The sequence below is a fragment of the Heterodontus francisci genome, chromosome 30 (genome assembly GCF_036365525.1).
Source record: "Heterodontus francisci isolate sHetFra1 chromosome 30, sHetFra1.hap1, whole genome shotgun sequence".
In the NCBI taxonomy this organism is placed as follows: domain Eukaryota; kingdom Metazoa; phylum Chordata; class Chondrichthyes; order Heterodontiformes; family Heterodontidae; genus Heterodontus; species Heterodontus francisci.
Window position 1 is genome coordinate 4,616,659 of NC_090400.1, and position 22,958 is coordinate 4,639,616.

The 22,958-nt window shown below is 45.3% G+C and overlaps 1 protein-coding gene across 1 annotated transcript in view; it reads left to right on the forward strand.

Annotated features, from left to right (window-relative positions):
* ncf1 (neutrophil cytosolic factor 1) overlaps window positions 1-22,958 on the forward strand; it is a 106,485-nt gene that overhangs the window by 42,314 nt on the left and 41,213 nt on the right. The window contains exons 3-4 of the mRNA XM_068010043.1: window positions 5,821-5,896; window positions 10,854-11,019. Of these exons, the coding sequence (XP_067866144.1) occupies window positions 5,821-5,896; window positions 10,854-11,019 (242 nt within the window). The remainder of the gene's footprint in view (window positions 1-5,820; window positions 5,897-10,853; window positions 11,020-22,958) is intronic.

A 22,958-nucleotide genomic window follows, 5' to 3' on the forward strand; every position in this document is an offset into this window, starting at 1 on the left:
TGGACGCCAGTGGTTGAAAAAGGTACCTCACCACCATCTTTTCAAAGGCAATTAGACATGGGCAATAAATGCTGGCCTTGCTAGTGACCCGCCAAATCCCAAGAAAGAATTTTTAATAATTGGCTTCATTGCCCCTGAGATAGACAGAGGAAATCAATTAACATTTCCACTGTTTGTTATTCACTGTTTTCTCCCCCCATTAAAGTGTATTATAGACCCCCAAATAGTGAAAGGGAGCTGGAAGAACAAATATGTAGGCAAATTTCTGAGTGCAAAAACAATATGCGAATAATAGTTGGGGATTTCAACTACCCTAATATCAACTGGGATACAAACAGTGTGAAGGACATAGAGGGCACAAAATTCTTGAGCTGCATTCAAGCAAACCTTTTTAGCCAGCACGTAACAAGTCCAATGAGAGCGGGTGGAATTCTAGATTTAGTCTTTGGAAATGAAGCTGGGCAAGTAGATGAAGTAACAGTGGGTGACCATTTTGGAAAAAGTGACCATAATACAGTTAGTTTTAGCATAATTATGGAAAAGGACAAAGATAAAACAGGAGTAAAAGTTCTAAATTGGGGGAAGGCAAATTTTACGAAGCTGAGAATGATTTGGCAGAAGTGAACTGGATACAGCTACTTGAAGGAAAATTAGTGACAAACCAGTGGGAGGCATTCAAAAGCAAGATTCTACGGACACAGTGTAGATAAATACTCACAAAGAAAAAGGGTGGTACTGCGAAATCTAGAGTACCCTGGTTAGCGAGAAGCATACAGGGTAAGATAAAATAGAAAAAGAAAGCTTATGACAGTCACAAAAAACTTAATACTTTAGAAAGCCTAGAATAGAATAGAAAGTGCAGGGTGAAGTAAAAAAGGAAATTAGAAAGATAAAGAGAGGACATGAAAAGAGGATAACTAAGGAAAGGGTAGGGCCTATCAGAGATGTACAAGGGAACTTATGCATGCATGCAGAAGATGTGGGCAGAGTTCTTAATGAGTTTTTTGTCTCTGTCTTCATAAAAGAGAGGAATGTTGCAGACATTGTAGTTAGAGGAGGAATGTGGACTATTATATATGATAAGCATAATGAGAGAGGAAGTACTAGAGGGTCTGACATCCTTAAAAGTGGATAAGTCACCAGGGCGGATGGATTGTATCCCAGATTGTTAAAGGAAGCCAGGGAGGAAATAACGTATGCTCTGAGAATCATCCTCAAATCCTCACTAGATACAGGAGAGGCACCAAAGGATTGGAGATCTGCGATCATTGTACCATTGTTTAAAGAGGGTGCGAGAGGGATAGGCCAAATAATTATAGGCTGGTCAGTCTGACCTCGGTGGTGGGCAAATTATTAGAATCAATGCTGAGAGATAGGATAAACTGTCACTTAGAAAGGCACAGATCAATCCGGAATAGTCAGCATGGATTTGTTAAGAGAAGGTCGTGTCTTAAAAGCTTAATTGAATTTTTTGAGGAGGTAACAAGGAGGACTGATGAGGGTAGTGCAGTGGATGTGGTCTACATGGATTTTAGTAAGGCATTTGATAAGGTCCCACATGGCAGACTGGTCAGAAAAATAAAAGCCCATGGAATACAGGGGAATGTGGCAGGTTGGATCCAGAATTGGCTCAGTGACAGGAAACAAAGGGTAATGGTCCAAAAACAAGAAATGCTGGAATCACTCAGCAGGTCTGGCAGCATCTGTGGAAAGAGAAGCAGAGTTAACGTTTCGGGTCAGTGACCCTTCTTCGGACCCTTCCGAAGAAGGGTCACTGACCCGAAACGTTAACTCTGCTTCTCTTTCCACAGATGCTGCCAGACCTGCTGAGTGATTCCAGCATTTCTTGTTTTTGTTTCAGATTTCCAGCATCTGCAGTATTTTGCTTTTATTAAAGGGTAATGGTTGATGGATGTTTTTGTGAATGGAAAGCTGTTTCCAGTGGCATTCCACAGGGCTCAGTGTTGGGTCCCTTGCTGTTTCTGGTATATATTAATGATTTGGACTTAAATGTGGGAGGCATGATTGGGAAATTTGGCCGTGTAGTTGATAGTGAAGAGGATAGCTGTAGACTCCAGAATGATGGTTTGGTTGACTGGGTGGAAAAGTGCCAAATGGAATTCAATCCAGAAAAGTGTGAGGTAATGTATTTGGAGAGGGCAAACAAAGCAAGAGAATACACAATAGATGGGAGGATATTGAGAGGGGTAGAAGAAGTGAGAGACCTTGGAGTGCATGTCCTCAGGTCCCTGAAGGTGGCAGGACAGGTAGATAAAATGGTGAAGAAGGTATATGGAATGCTTTCCTTTATTGGCCGAGGTATAGAATACAAAAGCAAGGATGTAATGCTGGAACTGTATAAAACACTGGTTAGGCCACAGCTGGGGTATTGCGTACAGTTCTGGTCACCACATTACAGGAAGGACATAATTACTCTGAAGAGAGTAAAGAGGAGATTTACAAGAATGTTGCCAGGCTTGAAAGTTGCAGCTATGAGGAAAGATTGGATTGGCTAAGGTTGTTTTCCTTAGAACAGAGGAGGCTGAGGGGTGACTTGATTGAGGTGTACAAAATTATGAGGGGCCCAGATAGAGTAGACAGGAAGGACCTGTTTCCCCTGGCGGAGAGGTCAATTACCAGGGGGTACAGATTTAAAGTGATTAGTAGAAGGATTAGAGAGGACGGGAAGAAAATCTTTTTCACCCAGAGGATGGTGGGCGTCTGGAATTCACTGCCCGGATCGGTGGTGGAGGCAGAAACCCTCAACTCATTAAAGGCACCTGGACCTGCACCTGAAATGCTGTAACCTGCAAGACTATGGACCAGGTGCTGGAAAGTGGTTTAGATTGGTTGGCTAGTATTTTTAGCTGGCGCAGACATGATGGGCTGAATGGCCTCTTTCTGTGCTGCAACTTTTCTATAGTTCTATGTTAGAAAGCATATGTTAGTGAGCATTGCGTGGGGGCATCATCAGGAACCTGTGATGATTTGTCCTGTGAGAACATTTAGAACAGGACTACACGATTCAGCTCCTTGAGCTTGCTTCGCCACTCAGTTGGATCCTGGTTGATCTGCACGTCAACACTGTTTTCCCCCCTTTGCTTCTTATCCCTTGATACCCTTACCTACCCCCACTTCCTGTGAACAAACAGCATATTAACACTCACCAACCAGGCTCACGCATGTTGTATGACTGAGGCACCAGGGTGGCCAATACCCATGGAGCTAAATCCCAGCATGAATCTACATCTTTAATTGGGGAGAGTGGTGGTCAGTAGGGAGCGCGTTGTGGGAGTGGGGAGATACACAGCATTGTGATAAATGAGGGCACCCCACTCCTTCCTGCAAGCTCATATTAACCATTGCCTCCTGAATCTGTAGCACCATCTTTGCTGGACATATGCATGGATTCCATATTTCATGGATTGTGTAGAAAGGTTCTAGTGCTCTCTGTTTGCATTGTACCAGTGTTGGTCCTCTTATTGAATGAATGATACTCAGTTCCTTCAATTTAAAGAAAGTTATGTGACATTGATAAAGGCATGATCTGAAAAGTGAAGTGTGGTGGTCATGGTAAAATCAGGGGGCAGCACTGGTGGAGTGAGGTACAGAAAATACCAAAGCTACGGGCCACAGACATTTTGAGAAATAGCACTTTGAAGATTTCCCTGCAGATTTCTCCTGTTTCAGTGGCTTTGAAATGATGTTCCATTAGAGAAGGGACTGTGGTGACCATAATGTGAATGAGCATGTGGTGGAAACAGATTCAATCATGGTTTTCAAAACAGTATTGGATAATTATCTAAAGAGAAAAAATTCCCAGGGCTGCAAGGAAAAATGCGGGGGAATGGGACTCATTGGGTGGAATTTTATGGGTCCTGCAAGAGTGTGTGGCGTGCGGGGTGATTTAATTAGGCGGGAGGTTTTTTTCTTCGGATTCCCGAAGAGGGATTTTTAACTGAAATTAAGGCGCGGAGTGGTTGTGTGTTCCGGGGTTCCTCGCCATGAATACTCATTACCCTACACATTGTTCCAATTAAATCCTACCTGCCAGATTAAGTGAACAGCAAGCGCTATTCCTGTGCCACCCAGTTCACATTTGTTTCAAAGTAACGTGCAACAGTTTTGTGTATTTAAGTCTTTTTTGAACTCATCGGCAAAACGAACATCAACTTTGGAATGGATGTTTGCCTCCAGGCTCGGCACCAGCAAGGATGATTCTTCTCAGAGGATGGCGGTGAAGGCATGGGGCTGTGTACATGGAGGAACAGGGGAGGGAGGAGTGGAGTGTCCAGGCTGTATAGTGGCTGTTATTTCTGCTGATGCTGGATGTGGGCGGCTGTGGGTGGATTTGAATTTTACGGTCAACAGATGGTCATGGAGGGGGGCGGGGGGGGGGTGGTGCTAAAGGGAGGGATGAGTGCTGTCAACGTTGGGAACTGTGGGGTGAATTCAGGGCACTGGCTGGCCGAGGGAAGGGTTACAGTCAATGGGGGCAATTGGATTCTGTAGAGGTGAAGTTCAAGACTTGGGGTTGGGTATTCTACAACATCATTGGAAGGGGAACGGGACTCGGCAATAATATTAAGGTGGATTTGAGGAGGATCAAGGGTCGGAGTCAGTGTGTCAATGATAACAGGGTTAGGAACAGGGGGAGGGATGGCATGAATAAATTGATTCTGACACTGTACTAGATAATGGGGCAGTTTCAATGGTAATAGAGGAAAGGTTTAAGGTTACATTGGATGGGTCAAAGGTGATGGGTGCAGGCAGGAAGGTTGTGGGAGGAGGTTGGAAGGTGGGGAGACTTGCCCTAAATTGTACATGTTCCATTTTCTTCAACAATAATGCAAACTACGTGGCCACTCAAGGATTGCAAGGAGAGTGGGAGGAAACAAATGATAGTGGGTGGGATTTCCACCTGGCTGCAATTTTAAGGCGCATAAAAATGAACTGCTCATTGTCTCGATGGTTCAGCTGACTGGCAACAGAGGGTTGAAGTAGAATGCTATGCTTATTTCATTATTTGATAAGCATCAGCAACATGGTTCTCCTGTCTCATGGGAAGAAGAGCAGAGGGAGTGACTAAGGCGGCCTCTTTTCCCTCACTATGATGCCTGAATGCCAGCAACAGACAGAAGAAGAAGGTGAAGATGCTCCAAATGTCCAAGAATGGCCTTATCGCAGTCAGGCATAGCATGTCATCGCATCCTCAGGGCAAGGAAAAATTACCTTCAAATGTCAGAGACGCCTATGATGTCATGTGAAATGGTCACAGAAATTTGTAGGATCCTGTGACATGACCTGCAACCGTTTGGGTTCGATGGGAATCCCATGCCAGTTGCCCTCAAGGTCACTGCTGCACTCAGTTTTTTTGCTAGCGGGGCCTTCCAGGCATCAACAGGCAACATATGTGACATATCACAGTCTGCAACCCATAGGTATATCAAAGAGGTGTTCAATGCCCTCTTTTGTCGTGCCAATGATTTCATCTACTTACCTATAGATAGCAGACAGCAAAGTCAGCGGCCTTCAGCACCATCCTGGGTTCCCTAGAGAGCAAGGGTTATTGACTATACCCATGTGGCCATTAGAGCTCCCTGGGACCAGCCTGCTGTATTTGTTAATCACAAAGGCATCCACTCTTTTGGTCAAGCTTTTGGTCGCATCTCCTAAAATCCACCTCAGGATCCATTTTCTTACCTTATGCTCCCTGTGAGGCACTTTGGGAATTTTATCGATGTTAAAGGCACCCTATAAATATAAGTTGATGTTTTCTACTTGCCAATTTCATTTGTAGTTTTTTTTCTCTTTTATTAGAAAATGCTGAAGGAGATGTTTCCTATTGAAGCTGGAGAAATAGATTCCAAAAGCAGAACTCTCCCACATTTACCAGGTAGGTCATGACAATTTTGGAAGTTGTAACTCATTGTGAAGCACTATCTCCATATCCCTTGATGTCACTTGTCTCCAGATATCTACTTATTTCTGTCTTTAACATGCTCAATGATTGAGCTTCCACAGCCCGCTGGGGTAGAGAATTCCGAAGTTTCACCACACACTCTGAGTGAAGAAATTCTCCTTATCTTGGTCATAAATGGCCTAACCCTTATTCTGAGACTGTGTCTCCTTGTTCTAGACTCACCAGCCAGTGGAAACATCCTATCCACATCCACCCTGTCACGACCTGTAAGAATTTTATATGTTTCAATGAGATCACCTCTCATTCTTCTAAACTCTAGAGAATACAGGCCCAGTTTCCTCAATCTCTCCTCATATGACAATCCTGCCATCTCAGGATTTTATTTTTATTTAGAGATACGGCACTGAAACAGGCCCATCGAGTCTGTGCTGACCATCAACCACCCATTTATACTAATCCTACATTAATTCCATTACCCTCTCACATCCCCACCATCCCTCAATTTCACTACCACCTACCTACACTCGGGGCAATTTATAATGGCCAATTTACCTATCAACCTGCAAGTCTTTGGCTGTGGGAGGAAACCGGAGCACCCAGAGAAAACCCACGCAGACACAGGGAGAACTTGCAAACTCCACACAGGCAGTACCCAGAATCGAATCTGGGTCGCTGAAGCTATGAGGCTGCGGTGCTAACCACTGCGCCACTGTGCTGCCCTTTTGTCTGATGAACCTCTGTTGCACTCCTTCTATGGCAAGTGTGTCCTTCCTTAGATAAGGAGACCAAAACTGTACACAATACTCCAGGTGCAGTCTCACCAAGGCTCTATACAATAGCAGCAATACATCTTTACTTCTGTACTCAATTCCCTTGCGATGAAGGCCAACATACCATTTGCCTTTCTAATTGCTTGCTGCACCTGCATACTAGCTTTTAGTGATTCATGAACAAGGATACCCAGGTCTCTTTGGACATCAACACTTCCCAATTTCTCACCATTTAAGAAATATTCAGCATTTCTGTTTTTCTACCATAGTGAATAACTTCACACTTATTCACATTATATTCCATCTGCCATGTTCATGTCCATTCACTTAGCCTGTCCAAATCCCGTTGAAGCCTCCTTGCATCCTCCTCACAACTTATATTCCTACTCAGTTTTGTGCCATCAGCAAATTTGGAAATATTATATTTGGCCTCCACATCCAAATCATTTATATAGATTGTGAACAGCACTGACCCTTGCTGTACCCCACTAGTAACAGCCTACCATCCTGAGAATGACCCATTTATTCCTACTCTCTGTTTTCTGTCCTTTAACCAATTCTCAATCCATGCTAGTATATTACCCCCAATCCCCTGTGCTCTAATTTTGTTTACCAACCTCCTGTGTGGGACCTTATCAAAAGCCTTCTGACAATCCAAATACACCACATCCACTGGTTCTCCTTTATCTATGCTACAAGTAACATCCTCAAAAAACTCCAACAGCTTTGCCAAACATGATTTCCCTTTCATAAATCCATGATGGCTTTTCCCAATTTTAACATTATTTTCTAAGTGTCCACTTATCACATCCTTTATATTAGATTCTGACATTTTTCCCACTACTGACGTTATATTAACAGATCTGTCGTTCCCCAGTCTCCCTCTCCCTCCCTTCTGAAATAGTGGGGTTACATTTGCTACTTTCCAGTCTGCAGAAACCTTTCCAGAATCTATGGAATTTTGAAAGATAACCACCAATGAATCCACTATCTCTTAAGTCACCTCCTTCAATACTCTGGGATGTAGCTCATCTGGTCCAGGGGATTTATCAACCTTCAATCCAGTTAATTTTTCGAGTACTACCTCTTTACTAACACTACTTTCTTTTAGTTGCCTAGTATTTCTGGGAGATTTTCTGTATCTTCTTCTGTGAAGACAGCCACAAAGGGCTGAATTTTATTAGCGTGCCACGCTTTGGACTCGGCGGCCTTCCGACATGGAAGTGCCGCTGCTGAGCCCCCACGATATTACACGCGGGGTCTCGTTTAAATAGAGGGGGCAGAGCAGCCGCCCCCGATGACGTAGAGGAGTGTACCCGGCAACGGCGTCCGCTGCCACTGCACAGGCGCCGCATCCATTTTTAAAGGGCTTTAAGCCCTTCAGTAACATTTTAATATTTAAAGGTCCCAGTCTCCGGGAAATAAAGATAACATTTTATTTCAGCTCTAAATCCCATCTCCCACCCCCAATGGGTAATTTATATGTAAATTGTCCTCTCCCCCCACAATAAACTTTTATTGATATCCTGAACTCCCCACCCCCCCCACCGCCCCGCCACTGACATTTGTTCCCTTTGACCCTCAACCCCTTCCCACCATCCCCACAGCCAATAAATGAGATCCCCCCGCCGCTGGTAATATGTGGTGGGACCTTCTCGATGGGGATCGAGTCTGGCCTCTCCCCGCTGAATTTTACAGGCCCGCCTGCCGTGACCCATGGTGTTGAGGTTACCATTGACCAGAAACTTAACTGGACCAGCCATATAAATACTGTGGCTACAGGAACAGGTCAGAGGCTGAGAATTCTGCATTGAGTAACTCAGCTCCTGACTCCTCAGAACCTTGCCACCATCTACAAGGCACAAGTCAGGAGTGTGATGTAATACTCTCCACTTTCCTGGATGGGTGCAGCTCCAACAACACTCAAGAAGCTCAACACCATCCAGGACAAAGCAGCTGCTTGATCAGCACCCTATCTACAAACATTCACTCCCTCCAGCACCGACGCACAGTGGCAGCAGTGTGTACCATCTACAAGATGCACTGCAGCAACTCACCAAGGATCCGATGACAGTACCTTCCAAACTCGTGACTTCTACCAACTAGGAGGACAAGGGCAGCGATGCATGGGAATACCACCACCTGCATGTTCCCCTCCAAGTCACACATCATCCTGACTTGGAATGATATCACCGTTCTTTCCCTATCGCTGGGTGAAAATCCTGGAACTCCCCCCCCCACCCCGCCACCTCCCCCCACTGCTGGCCCCCCACCCTGCAATTATCCATTTTCCCACTGGTGGTGGAGGGAGTGAATGTTTGTGGATGGGGTGCTGATCAAGCGGCTGCTGTGGGTGTACCTGCACCACATAGACTGTAAGGGCTAAATAAGGTGGCTCACCACCACCTTTTGAAGGGCAGTTAGAGATTGGCAATAAGTGCTGGCCTTAAATGGGCTGTTCACATCCCATGAACAACTAAAAAAAAATTGCACTAGCAGAAGTAATTCAAAAACATCTCACCTTGGATGGTTTGCCTTTAAATAATGCAAGTTGGGGGAGGACCCTCGTACAAACAAATGCATGTTCAGCTGGGAGTGATTGAAAGAGGGTGCTAACTGGACCTGCGCAGTCCTAAATGGCAGATGGTGTGCAAAATCAGCCATTTCCCCAATTTCCTGCCCAATGTGCTCCCAATTTCCAACCCAGCACACTTCCGTTTCCTGCCTAGTAGCTTACCTAATTTTCTGGTGAGTACTCCCCCTAATTTCCTGCCCTGTGCTCTCTGTAATTTTATGACGAGTATTCTAAATTTCATGGCCAGTGTTTTCCCTGATTTCCCAGCAAAACATGTTGTGTAATTTCCCTGTTACTTCACAACCAGCATTCCCTGAAATTTCACAGCCAACTAGGTGAGAATGTGAGTTGTGAGGAGGATGAAAAGAGGCTTCAGGGAGATTTAGACAGGCTAAGTGAGTGGGCAAGAACATGGCAGATGGAATATAATGTGGAAAAATGTGAAATTATCCATTTTGCAGGGAAATGCAGAATATTTCTTAAATGGTGAGAGTTTGGGAAGTACTGATGTCCAAAGGGACCTGGGAGTTCTTGTTCCTGAGTCACTGAAAGCTAACATGCAGGTTTAACAAATAATTAGGAAGGCAAATAGTATGTTCGCCTTTATTGTCACAGGATTTGAGTACAGGAGTAAAGAAATCTTGCTGCAGTTGTATAGAGCTTTGGTGAGACCGCACCTGGAGTATTGTGAACAGTTTTGGTCTCCTTACCCAAGGAAGGATATACTTGTCATAGAGGGAGTGCAACAAAGGCTCATCAGACTGATTCCTGGGATGGCGAGCTTGTCTTATGAGGAAAGATTGAAGAGACTGGGCCTGTATTCTCTAGAGTTTAAAAGAATAACCGGTGATTTCATTGAAGCATACAAAATTCTTACAGGGCTCAACAGGGTAGACGCAGGAAGGATGTTTTCCCTGGCTGGGGAGTCTAGAACCAGGGGACACAATTTCAGAATAAGGGGCAGGCCATTTATGACTGAGATGAGGAGGAATTTCTTCACTCAGAGGGTGCTGAATCTTTGGAATTCTCTACCCCAGAGGGCTGTGTGGAGGCTCAGTCATTGAGTATGTTCAAGACAGAGATTGATAGATTTCTGGATATTAAAGATATCAAGGGATATGGGGCTAGTGCAGGAGAATGGCATTGAGGTAGAAGATCAGCCATGATCTCGTTGAATGGTGGAGCAAGCTCAAGGGGCTGAATGGCCTACTCCTGCTCCTATTTCCTATGTTCCTATATTCCCATGATTTCACAGCCAATATTCACAATAATTTCCTGAACAGTGCTCCACTTCATCCCAGCAAGAACCAATCAGGGAACCAGCCCTTGTGTTTACATTTAACATATACTAGTGCAGAGTGAAATTATAACAATATTATGTGCTCTTAGCAGAGTGAAATTGCTGTTTGTGGGACCTTGCTATGTGCAAATTAGCTGCTGCTTTTCAAACATTAAAACAGAGACAATGCTTTAAAAGTACTTCATTGGTTGTAAAGTGTTTTGGAACGTCCTGAGGTTGTGACAGGTGCTATATAAATGCAAGTTTTTTTTGTTGAGCTGTAATACATGTATCTGCACTTCACAGCTCCCAGATGGTTGGAAGGTCACAAGGCCACTGAGAACAGGCAGAGTACTCTTTCTGACTACATCTATTCCCTGGTCAACCAGCCCCCCAAGATCTCTCGCTGCCAGTGGATTCTGAACTTCTTTCAGGTCCGCTCTGATGATGTGGTCCTGCCGGTTCCTCACCCGTGAGTATAGACCACACCAGTGCAATGTTATCAGCTCAATACAATGACAAGCTGGTTGTGCTGTCACAGAGTCATAGAGTCGTACAACATAGAAACAGGCCCTTTGGCCCACCGCATCCATGCCGACCGTAATGCCTATCTATACTAATCCCACCTGCCTGCATTAATTCCATATCCTTCTATGCCTTGCTCATTCACTTGAGTCCCTGTCCAGATGCCTGGACACAGTGGCACAGTGGTTAGCACCACAGCCTCACAGCTCCAGCAACCCAGGTTCGGTTCTGGGTACTGCCTGTGTGGAGTTTGCAAGTTCTCCCTGTGTCTGCGTAGGTTTCCGCCAGGTGCTCCGGTTTCCTCCCACAACCAAAGACTTACAGGTTGATAGGTAAATTGGCCATTGTAAATTGCCCCTAGTGTAGCTATGTGGTAGGAGAATGGTGGGGATGTGGTAGGGAATATGGGATTAATGTAGAATTAGTATAAATGGGTGGTTGATGGTCGGCACAGACTCGGTGGGTCGAAGGGCCTGTTTCAATGCTGTATCACTCTATGACTCTTAAATGTTGCTACTGTTCCTGCCTCCACCACCTCCTCTGGCAGCTCATTCCAGATACCCACTATTCTTTGTGTGAAAAATTTACCCCTTTGATCCCCTTTAAACCTCCTCCCTCTCACCTTAAATCTATACCCTCTAGTTTTAGTCACCGCTACCATGGGAAACAGACTCTAGCTATCTACCCTATCTATGCCTCTCATCATTTTATATACCTCTATCATGTCCCCTCTCAGCCTCCTTCGCTCCAGGGAAAACAGACCCAACCTATCCAATCTCTCTTTATAACTCTTTATATGTCAAGGGAAGCTGTCCGTTATATGGGAGTGAAATTCAACTTCAGTGGCTGCTATGTTGGCGATAGCTTTTTAAAAAATTTTTATTTCCAAAATATACTTTATTCATAAAAATCTGTAAAAAAATACATGACAAAACAGTTCCAAACAGCACAAAGTCAAACAATACAAAGAGTGCAAAGGAGATCAGTTTCCTTCAATACAGGAGTGAGTTGCCTCACTTCCATTTCATTTTACATGCCATGTACATTTTGCAGCAAACCCATATTTGCTGGATATAGCCCGAGGGGTTTCCCATTGATCCAGCCCCTCAGTTCAGCTTGGTGGGGGAGACCTTACACAGTGGTCTTTCCCCACTGAGCCTTTGCTGCGGCTGCCCCAAGCTTTAGTGCGTCCCTCGGCACGTAGACCTGGACCTTGGAATGTGCCAGTCTGTAACATTCCGTCATGGACAACTATTTGCGCTGGAAAACCAGCAGGTTTCGGGCAGACCAAAGGGCGTCTTTCACCAAGTTGATGGTCCTCCAGCAGCAGTTGATTACCTCGGTGTGCGTCCCTGGGAACAGCCCGTAGAGCACAGACTCCTGTGTTACAGAGCTGCTTGGGATGAACCTCGACAAAAACCACTGCATCTCTTTCCACACCTGCTTTGCAAAGACACATTCCAGAAGGAGGTGGGCAACCGTCTCTTCCCCATCACAGCCACCTTGTGGGCATTGTGCGGAGGGGGTGAGACTCCAGGCGTGCAGGAAGGATCTGACGGGGAGGGCTCTTCTCACCACCAGCCAAGCTACATCATGGTGCTTGTTTGAAAGTTCTGGTGATGAGGCATTCCGCCAAATGACTTTGGCGGTCTGCTCGGGGAACCATCCGACAGGATCCACCATCTCCTTTTCCCGTAGGGCCTTGAGGACATTCCGTGCAGACCACTGCCTCATGGATTGGTGGTCAAAGGCGTTTTTCCGCAGAAACTTTTCCACAAAGGATAGGTGGTACTGCACGGTCCAACTGGATGGATCGTTCCGCGGCAATGTGACCAGGCCCATCCTTCGCAACACCGGGGACAGATAGAACCTCAGCACGTAGTGACACTTGGTGTTTGTGTACTGGGGATCTACACACAGCTTGATGCAGCCGCAAGCGAAGGTGGTAATCAGGATGAGGGCCACGTTGGGTACATTTTTCCCGCCCTTATCCAGAGGTTTTAACATCGTGTCCCTCCGGACCCGGTCCATTTTGGATCCCCAGATGAAGCGGAAAATGGCTCGGGTGACTGCCACGGTGCAGGAGTGGGGTATGGGCCAGACCTGCGCCACGTACAGCAACAATGTGAGCGCCTCTCATCTGATGACCATAATGGAGAGAGATCGCTGCACCCACAGTGGTGCAGTGGTTAGCACCGCAGCCTCACAGCTCCAGCGACCCGGGTTCAATTCTGGGTACTGCCTGTGTGGAGTTTGCAAGTTCTCCCTGTGTCTGCGCGGGTTTCCTCCGGGTGCTCCGGTTTCCTCCCACAAGCCAAAAGACTTGTAGGTTGATAGGTAAATTGGCCATTATAAATTGCTCCTAGTATAGGTAGGTGGTAGGGAAATAAAGGGACAGGTGGGGATGTGGTCAGAATATGGGATTAGTGTAGGATTAGTATAAAAATGGGTGGTTGATGGTCGGCACGGACTTGGTGGGCTGAAGGGCCTGTTTCAGTGCTGTATCTCTAAACTAAACTAAACATGCTCAGCTTGTGTTGTACCCTGGCGACTCGCTCATTCCAGGTTTTGGTGCACGCCCCAGCCCTTCTGAACCATATCCACAGCACCTTCAGGTAGTCTGACCTAATGGTGAAGGGAACAAAGGATTGGTCAGCCCAGTTCCCAAAGAACATGGCCTCACGCTTGCCATGGTTAACTTTGACTCCCGAGGCCAGTTCGAACTGGTCGCAGATGCTCATCTGTCTGCGCACAGACAGCGGATCCGAGCAGAAGACAGTGACACCATCCATGTACAGGGAGGTTTTAACCTGGGTGCCTCCACTGCCTGGGATTGTCACCCCTCTTATTCTCGCATCCTTCCTAATAGACTCAGCAAAGGGTTAGGGTTAGGGTCAATACAGCAAACAAACAAGACAGGGGAGAAAGGACATCCCTGTCTGACTCCAGATTGGATCGGGAAACCTTCCAATTCCCACCCATTGATTGAGACTGCGCTACTGATGTTTGTGTAGAGCAGTTTGATCCAATTGCAGATTCCCTCCCCAAACCCCATTTTGGAGAGCACGTCCATCATGTAGGTGTGCGATATCCTGTCAAAAGCCTTCTCCTGGTCCAGGCTGATGAGGCAGGTGTCCACCCTCCTGTCCCGTGCAAAGGCGACCGTATCCCTGAGTAGCGCGAGACTATCAGAGATCTTCCTGCCGGGTACAGTACAGGTCTGATCGGGGTGGATCATCAACTCCAGAGCAGACTTGACTCGACTGGCTATGACTTTTGACAGAATCTTGTAGCCAACATTAAGCAGTGAGATGGGCTGCCAATTTCTGCTTTCTGCCCTCTCCCCCTTCCGCTTGTAGATGAGGGTGATGATGCCTTTCCTCATGGATTCTGACATGCTGCCGGCCAGGAGCATACTCTCGTATACTTCCAGCAGGTCTGGGCCGACCCAGTCCCACAGGGCTGAGTACAACTCCACCGGTAAGCCATCGCTTCTGGGAGTTTTACTCGTCTCGAAGGACTTCATGGGCTTTGTCAGCTCATCCAGGGTTAGCGGCTTGTCCAGTCTCTCCCTCATGCTGTCATCTAAGATCTCTGTGATAGATGACAGGAAGGACTGGGAGGCTCTGCTGTCTGTAGGCTTCACGTCATACAGCCCAGCATAAAAGGATTTGCTGATCTTTAGTATGTCAGACTGTGAAGACGTTACTGAGCCATCCTCTTCCTTCAGGCTGCTGATAACAGAGCTCTCTCTGTGTACCTTTTGGAAGAAGTAACGCGAGCACGTCTCATCCTGCTCAATGGAGCGGACTCTGGACCGGAAGATGATCTTGGAAGCCTCTGTGGCAAAGAGCGAGGCATGCTGACTCTTCACCTCTTGGAGGTCCTCCTTGACCTCGACCCCCATCGACTGCAGCCGGAGCAGATTTTGCATACTTTTCTGGAGTCGGGACATTTCCCTCTGTCTCTCTCTCGCCCTCTGAACACCTTTGAATATAAAGAACCTTTTGATGCTCTCCTTGATCGCCTCCCATGTTGGCGATAGCGGATCAGCTGTCCTTTATACACCTCGCCCGATCTTCCTTTCGATCCTTATGTAGTTAGAGTTTTATGGCTTCTACCAACACATTCTATATATCAGGATTCAAGCTACCTTCCCAATATGCCATTTGGTTGTGCTCACCACAAAAGACCCTTTTTCCAAGCATAACTGCACCTTCTATACTTTATGAAGGTAATTTTGACTTTGTGTGATAAAGCAAATTAGGTAAAAGCAAATCAGAAGCTGTTTTACATTATGCTTCATTATTATTTCCATTGACTTCAACCAATAAATCCTATTACTATTCGTAGATACACTGGCAGTAATATAGGATACTGCCCTATACTCTTGATCTTTTCAAATTAATACATAATATGTAGCTCAGGCTAAAATACTAATGTAAATTTATTGTTGGAATTAAATCACACAGAACAAGGAATTAAATCACACAGCACAATAAGTTTCATAGGTTCATGAATCTGTTCTCTGGCTACAACATAAGGAATAATTTGGAGATTCTTAGAGTCCTGGAGATAAATTTCTGTATGTCCAGTTCCATTAGGGTTTGATCACTCCATCCATTCACCTGATGAAATAGATGCAAGGCCTAACAAATTTTCATGGTCAGGCCTCATTATAATAATTATGATGAGCTGTCAGTGCTGGAAGAGCACTGACTGTGAACTTGCCAATCAGGAGGGATCAGGAAATCCAATGACTTCTCCACGTAGTCAAGTCAAGTAATTAAAAGGGGGAGGAAAGAGGTAAGAACATAAAAATAGGAGCTGAAATAGGCCATTTGGCCCTTCGTGTCTGCTCCACCATTAAGTAAGATCATGGATGATCTTCGACCTCAACTCCATCTTCCTGCACTAGCCCCATATCGCTTAATTTCATGAGTACCCAATGTATTGATCTCTGTCTTCAATTTACTCAATGACTGAGCATCCACAGCTATCCGGGGTGCAGAATTCCAAAGATTCACAACCCTTAGTGAAGAAGTTTCTCCTCACCTCATTCCTTAAATGGCTGCCCCCTTATTCTGAAACTGTGACCCCTCGTCTAGCCTCCCCAGCCGGATGAAACATCTCCCCAGCATTTACCCTGTCAAATCCCTTAAGAGTTTCATATGTTTCAAGTAGATTACCTCTCATTCTTCTAAATTCTAGGGAATATTGGCCAGGCCTACTCAATCACTTGTCATAGGAAAATCCTGTCATCCCAGAAATCAGTCTAGTGAACCTTTGTTGCATTCCCTCTAAGGCATGTATATCCTTCCTTAGGTAAGGAGACCAAAGCTGTACATAGTATGCCAGGTACCAAGGCTCTGTATAATTACAGTAAGACTTCTTTATCTTATACTCAAATCCCTTTGTAATAAAGGCTAACATACCATTTGCTTTCCTAATTGCCTGCTATCCTTGCATGTTAACTTTCTGCGATTTGTGTACAAGATCACCCAGGTCTCTCTGAATACCAACAATGCTCTGGAGACATGGGTTTGAATCCCACCATGGCAGATGGTGAAATTTGAATTCAATTAATAAATCTGGAATTAAAAGCTAGCCTAATGATGACCATGAAACTATTGTCTATTGTTGTAAAAACCCATATGTTTCACTAATGTCCTAGAGGGAAAGAAATCTGCTGTCCTTACCTGGTCTGGCCTACATGTGACTCCAGACCCACAGCAATGTGGTTGACTCTTAAAATGCCCTCTGAAATAGCCTAGCAAACCACTTAGTTCAAGGGCATTTAGGGATGGGCAACAAATGCTGGCCTAGCCAGCGATGCCCATATCCCACAAACGAATAAAAAAATAATTCCCAGTCAGTCACCATTTAAAAATTATTGTGTTTTATAATTTCTCCTACCAAAGTGGGTAATTCCACACATCTCCATATTGTACTCCATCTGTCACGCCCTTTCCCACTCTTGGGGAGATGGTGGCGTAGTAGTAATGTCATTGAACTAGTAATCCAGAGGTCCAGGCTAATATCATGTGGTCACAGGTTCAAATCCCAACATGGCAGCTGATGGAATTTTAATTCAATTAATTAATAAAAATCTGGAATTGAAAGCTTGTCTCAGTAATGGTGCCATGAAACGATCATTGATTGTTGTAAAAACCCATCTGGTTCACTCAAATCTTTTAGGGAAGGAAATCTGCCATCCTTATCTGGTCTGGCCTACATGTAACTCTTGACCCACAGCAATGTGGCTGACTCTTAACTTCCCTCTGAAATGGCCTATCAAGCCACTCAGTTGTGAAGGGTAATTAGGGTTGGGCAAAAAATTCTAGCCTTACCAGCGGCTCCCACATCCCATGGAAGAATATGGGATTCTTTCCTCTTGAGAAGAATCACTCAACCTGTCTTTATCCCTCTGCAGCCTCTTTTCGTCCTCCTCACTGCTTACTCTCCCATCGAGCTTTGTATTGTGAGTAAACTAGGATATTATACACTCAATCGCCTCATTTACATCATTGATATAGGTTGTAAATAGCTGAGGCCGAAGCACTGATCTTTGCAATACCCCACTCATTACAGCCTGTCAACCTGAAAATGACCCATTTATTCCTACACTCTGTTTCCTCCCTCATAACCGATCCCCAATCCATACTGATATATTACCCCCAATCCCATGAGCTCTAATTTTGTGCAATAACCTCTTATGTGGCACCTTACTGAATGCTTTTTGTAAATCCAAATACACTACATCCTCTTATTCATTCTATTAGTTACAGTCTCAAAAAACTAACAGATTTGTCAAACTCCATTTCTATTTCAGAAATCAGTGTTCACTCTGCCTAATCATTTGATGATTTTCTAAGTTCCCTGTTAACACATCTCTGATAATAGAAACAATCCAATGAGGCAACGGAGGGACTGTGAGTGGTTTGGAACAGGAGGAACATGAATACCTCACCTGGCCTCATAAAAGCTAGTGGCACAGCTATTTTTTCACACTTAGAGTCCTTTAATGACTGCTGATTTAGCCACCCAATGCTCAATTCTACTGGTTGAAGCATGTATTCATCTAAAGGAACACCAATATTGCTCTGATCTTAAGTAGACTGCTACCTGTTTTGAGCAGTTACTATTGTGCACAATTTTCAGCCAGCTACTGTCCCCATTTCTACCTGAATACAGCAATGAGCACCTATGGCAAACATGAGAAGCAGAATGCAGACTGGTTTCAATCTCACTTTGAAGAGCTGGAACCTGTCATAGCCACTAAGCGCACTGCACTGTTGAACTACAAGAAAGCCCCCAGCAAGTTAACATCCGTAGCTCTTAAAGTAGCCAGAAGCGCTGCACAAATAACAGCCAGGCGCTGCGCACATGACTACTGGCAACACCTGTGCAGTGGTATTCAGCTGGCCTCCAACACCAGAAACATCAGAGGAATGTATGATGGCATTAAGAGAGCTTTTGGGCCAACCATCAGGAAGATCGCCCCCCTCAAGTCTAAATCAGGGGACACGATCACTGACCAACGCAAGCAAATGGACCGATGGGTGGAGCACTACCTAGAACTGTACTCCAGGGAAAATGCTGTCACTGAGACTGCCCTCAATGCAGCCCAGTCTCTGCCAGTTATGGATGAGCTGGACGAACAGCCAACAAAATCGGAACTCAGTGATGCCATTGATTCTCTAGCCAGTGGAAAAGCCCCTGGGAAGGACGGCATTACCCCTGAAATAATCAAAAGTGCCAAGCCTGCTATACTCTCAGCACTCCATGACTGCTTTGCCTGTGCTGGGACAAGGGAGCAGTACCACAGGACATGCGCGATGCCAATATCAACACCCTCTATAAGAACAAGGGTGACCGCGGTGACTGCAACAACTACCGTGGAATCTCCCTGCTCAGCACCGTGGGGAAAGTCTTCGCTCGAGTTGTTTTAAACAGGCTCCAGAAGCTGGCTGAGCGTGTCTACCCTCAGTATGGCTTTCGAGCAGAGAGATCCACCATTGACATGCTGTTCTCCCTTCGCCAGCTACAGGAGAAATGCCATGAACAACAGATGCCCCTCTATGTTGCTTTCATAGATCTCACCAAAGTCTTTGACCTTGTCAGCAGACGTGGTCTCTTCAAACTACTGACAAAGATCGGATGTCCACCAAAGCTACCAAGTATCATCACCTCATTCCATGACAATATGAAAGGCACAATTCAGCATAGCGGTGCCTCATCAGACCCCTTGCCTATCCTGAGTGGCGTGAAACAGGGCTGTGTTCTCGCACCTACACTGTTTGGGATCTTCTTTCCCCTGCTGCTCTCACATGCGTTCAAGTCTTCAGAAGAAGGAATTTTCCTCCACACAAGATCAGGTGGCAGGTTGTTCAACCTTGCCCGTCTAAGAGCGTAGACCAAAGTACGGAAAGTCCTCATCAGGGAATTCCTCTTTGCTGACGATGCTGCAGTAACATCCCACACAGAAGAGTGTCTGCAGAGACTCATAGACAGGATTGCGGCTGCCTGCAACGAATTTGGCCTAACTATCAGCCTCAAGAAAACAAACATCATGGGACAGGACATCAGAAATGCTCCATCCATCAATATCGCTTTGGAAGTGGTTCAAGAGTTCACCTACCTAGGCTCAACTATCACCAGTAACCTGTCTCTCGATGCAGAAATCAACAAGCGCATGGGAAAGGCGTCCGCTGCTATGTCCAGACTGGCCAAGAGAGTGTGGGAAAATGGCGCACTGACACGGAACACAAAAGTCCGAGTGTATCAAGCCTGTGTCCTCAGTACCTTGCTCTACAGCAGCGAGGCCTGGACAACGTATGTCAGCCAAGAGCAACGTCTCAATTCATTCCATCTTCGCTGCCTCCGGAGAATCCTTGGCATCAGGTGGCAGGACCGTGTCTCCAATGCAGAAGTCCTCGAGGCGTCCAACATCCCCAGCATATACACCCTACTGAGCCAACGGCGCTTGAGATGGCTTGGCCGTGTGAGCCGCATGGAAGATGGCAGGATCCCCAAGGACACATTGTACAGCGAGCTCGTCACTGGTATCAGACCCACAGCCATCCATGTCTCTGCTTTAAAGACGTCTGCAAACGCGACATGATGTCCTGTGCCATTGGTCACAAGTCGTGGGAGTCAGTTGCCTATGGCGGACAGCCATAAAGGTGTGGCTAAAGAGTGGCGAGTCGTAGAGACTTAGCAGTTGGCAGGAAAAAGACAGAAGCGCAAGGGGAGAGCCAACTGTGTAACAGCCCCGACAACCAATTTTATTTGCAGCACCTGTGGAAGAGTCTGTCACTCTAGAATTGGCCTTTGTAGCCACTCCAGGCGCTGCTCCACAAATAACTGACCACCTCCAGGCGCTTATCCATTGTCTCTCAAGACAAGGAGGCCAAAGAAGAAGAGAAGAAGAAGACAGGGATGAATATTAGCCCCTTTTTATCCAAATTCTTTGCAAGATCACAAGGTAGAAATAGTTGTTGAAGGCTGTTCAACCCATCTTATTTCATCTGGAAGCCTGTTCCATACATTGCTCACTCTGTGTGGAGAGGATTTCCTTAACTATCTCCCTAACCTCTATAAGATGCTCCTTTACAGGCTGAAAATCTGATGTTTGTTTGCTCTTTCCTCATAACTCGACCTCTGGCCCTGGGGAGCAGCCTCATGGTTCTTCTTTGCAGCCTCCAACTCTTGAATGTCTCCTTATTGCGCCAGGTGTTCAAGGTTTGACTGGAACTGGACACAGTGCTCAAGGTCTGACCACAGCAGAGTACAGTTTGGTTATGAGGTTTCCTGGGTATCTGGCATTGATACACAGGACAAGGTGATTGGCACTGCACACTAGCTGGATTATAATAGATTGAAAGGGGATTGTCATACGGTACTTTGAATACCATACCTGTTTTATTAATTATTCCTTGCAACTATGGGAATCCTGCATTCTGTGGATGCGGACAGCTCTCTCTCTCTCTCTCTGATTTCTCAGGTGGGAAATCAGTAAGCACGTTTTCACACAAAGTGTACTGGAAATCTGGAATGCTCGCTCCAAAAAGGCTGTGAATGCTGTGCCAATTGGAGCTTTCAAAGCTATGGTTGAGAGGCAGGCCGTAGTGGATCACAAACCCTTCTTTGCTCTCCACAAAAGCTTGGGATATAGGAATGAAAACAATCCTGCAGGGTTCTCATGTTACTATGATATAGAATCACTTTACTCCCCTTCAATCACCTCATCCCTTGTATCTGAGTAGACAGGTGGACAGCCCTCCTCTGCCACTGCTCCTTTGGTTAACCAGCATGGCTGTACATACACAATATGGAGACAGATTTCCCCACCGAGCCTCTGCTTATTGCTTGCCCAACGGGAGACAGCTCAGGTTAGGCACCTGAACCCAACACAAACATGGCACTAGTGCTAGGAATATAGGAACAGGAGCAGGCCATTTAGTCCCTCAAGCCTGTTCTGCCATTGAATGAGATCATGTCTGATCTGCGACCTAACTCCATATCCCTAAATATCTTTGATGAGCAAAAGTTTGTAAATCTCAGGTTTAAAATTAACAATTGATCTCAACTATCGTTTGTGGAAGAGAGTTCCAAACTTACCACCCTTTGAATGTAAGAATGTTTCCTAACTTCACTGCTGAAAAGCCTGGCTCTAATCTTTAAGGCATGCTCCCTAGTCCTAGATTCTCCAACCAGCGGAGATGGTTTCTTTCTATCTACCCTATCAGTTCTCCTTAATAGTTTGAAAACTTCAATCAAAGGAAATACAACCCTATTTTGTGTAATGTCTCCTTGTAATTTAATCTTTGGAGTCCACGTATTGTTCTACTAAATTGACACTGCACTGCCTTCAAGGCCAATCTATCCTTCCTAAGGTGCGTGCCCAGAACTGAGCACACTACCTCAGGTGTAGTCTAACCAGGGTTTGTATGTGACATGACTTCAACTCCTTGTATTCTCCAGATATGAAGGCAAACATTCCATTGTCCTTTTGATTATTTTTATATCTGTCTATTCCATTTCAACAGCCTATATGCATGGACACCTAAGTACCTTTGGGTCGTCACTGCTTTTAGCTTTTCACCATTTCGAAAGTACTCTGATTTATCCTTTTTAGGTCCAAAGAAGGTGAACTCACACTTGCCTATGTTAAAAACCATTTGCCACAGTTTTGTCCCTTGCTTATTAACATTCCTTTTTAATTTTATACTTCCTTTACACTGCCTACAATCTTTGTATCATTGGCAAACTTGGATATGTGGCTCTCTATCTAAACCGTTAATAATTATGTTGAATAGTTGAGGCCACAACACAGATTCTTACTGGAAACCACTAGTCCCATCCTACGGATTACAGTTACTGCTCATTACCCCTACTCCGTTCTGTCACTCAGCCAATTTCCTAACCAAGTCAAAAATTTGCCCTCAATTTCATGAGGTTTGACTTTAGCTAACAATCTCTTACAGGGACTTTCGTGAAAGCCTTCTGGAAGTCCATATAAATAACATCCATATACATTCCCCATCCACATCCATTAGTCACCTTTTCAAAAATTCAATCAGGTTTGTCAGGCATGACTGATCTTTTATCAATCCACACTGGCTCTCGCTGATCAGCTGAAAAATTTCAAGGTGTTCAGCCACTTATTTATAGGCTCTAGTAATTTCCCGATAACAGCTGTTACCAGAGTGACGTGCATGATTTTCCAAGCTACAGGTACGGTTCCTGAACTGAGAGAATTTGGAAGATTACAGTTAGGGCATCTATAGTGTTCTCACCCACTTCCTTTAAAATCGCGAGGGGAAACCATCTGTTCCTGGGGATTTGTCACTCTTTAGTACCGTTATTTTCTTCAATACAGTT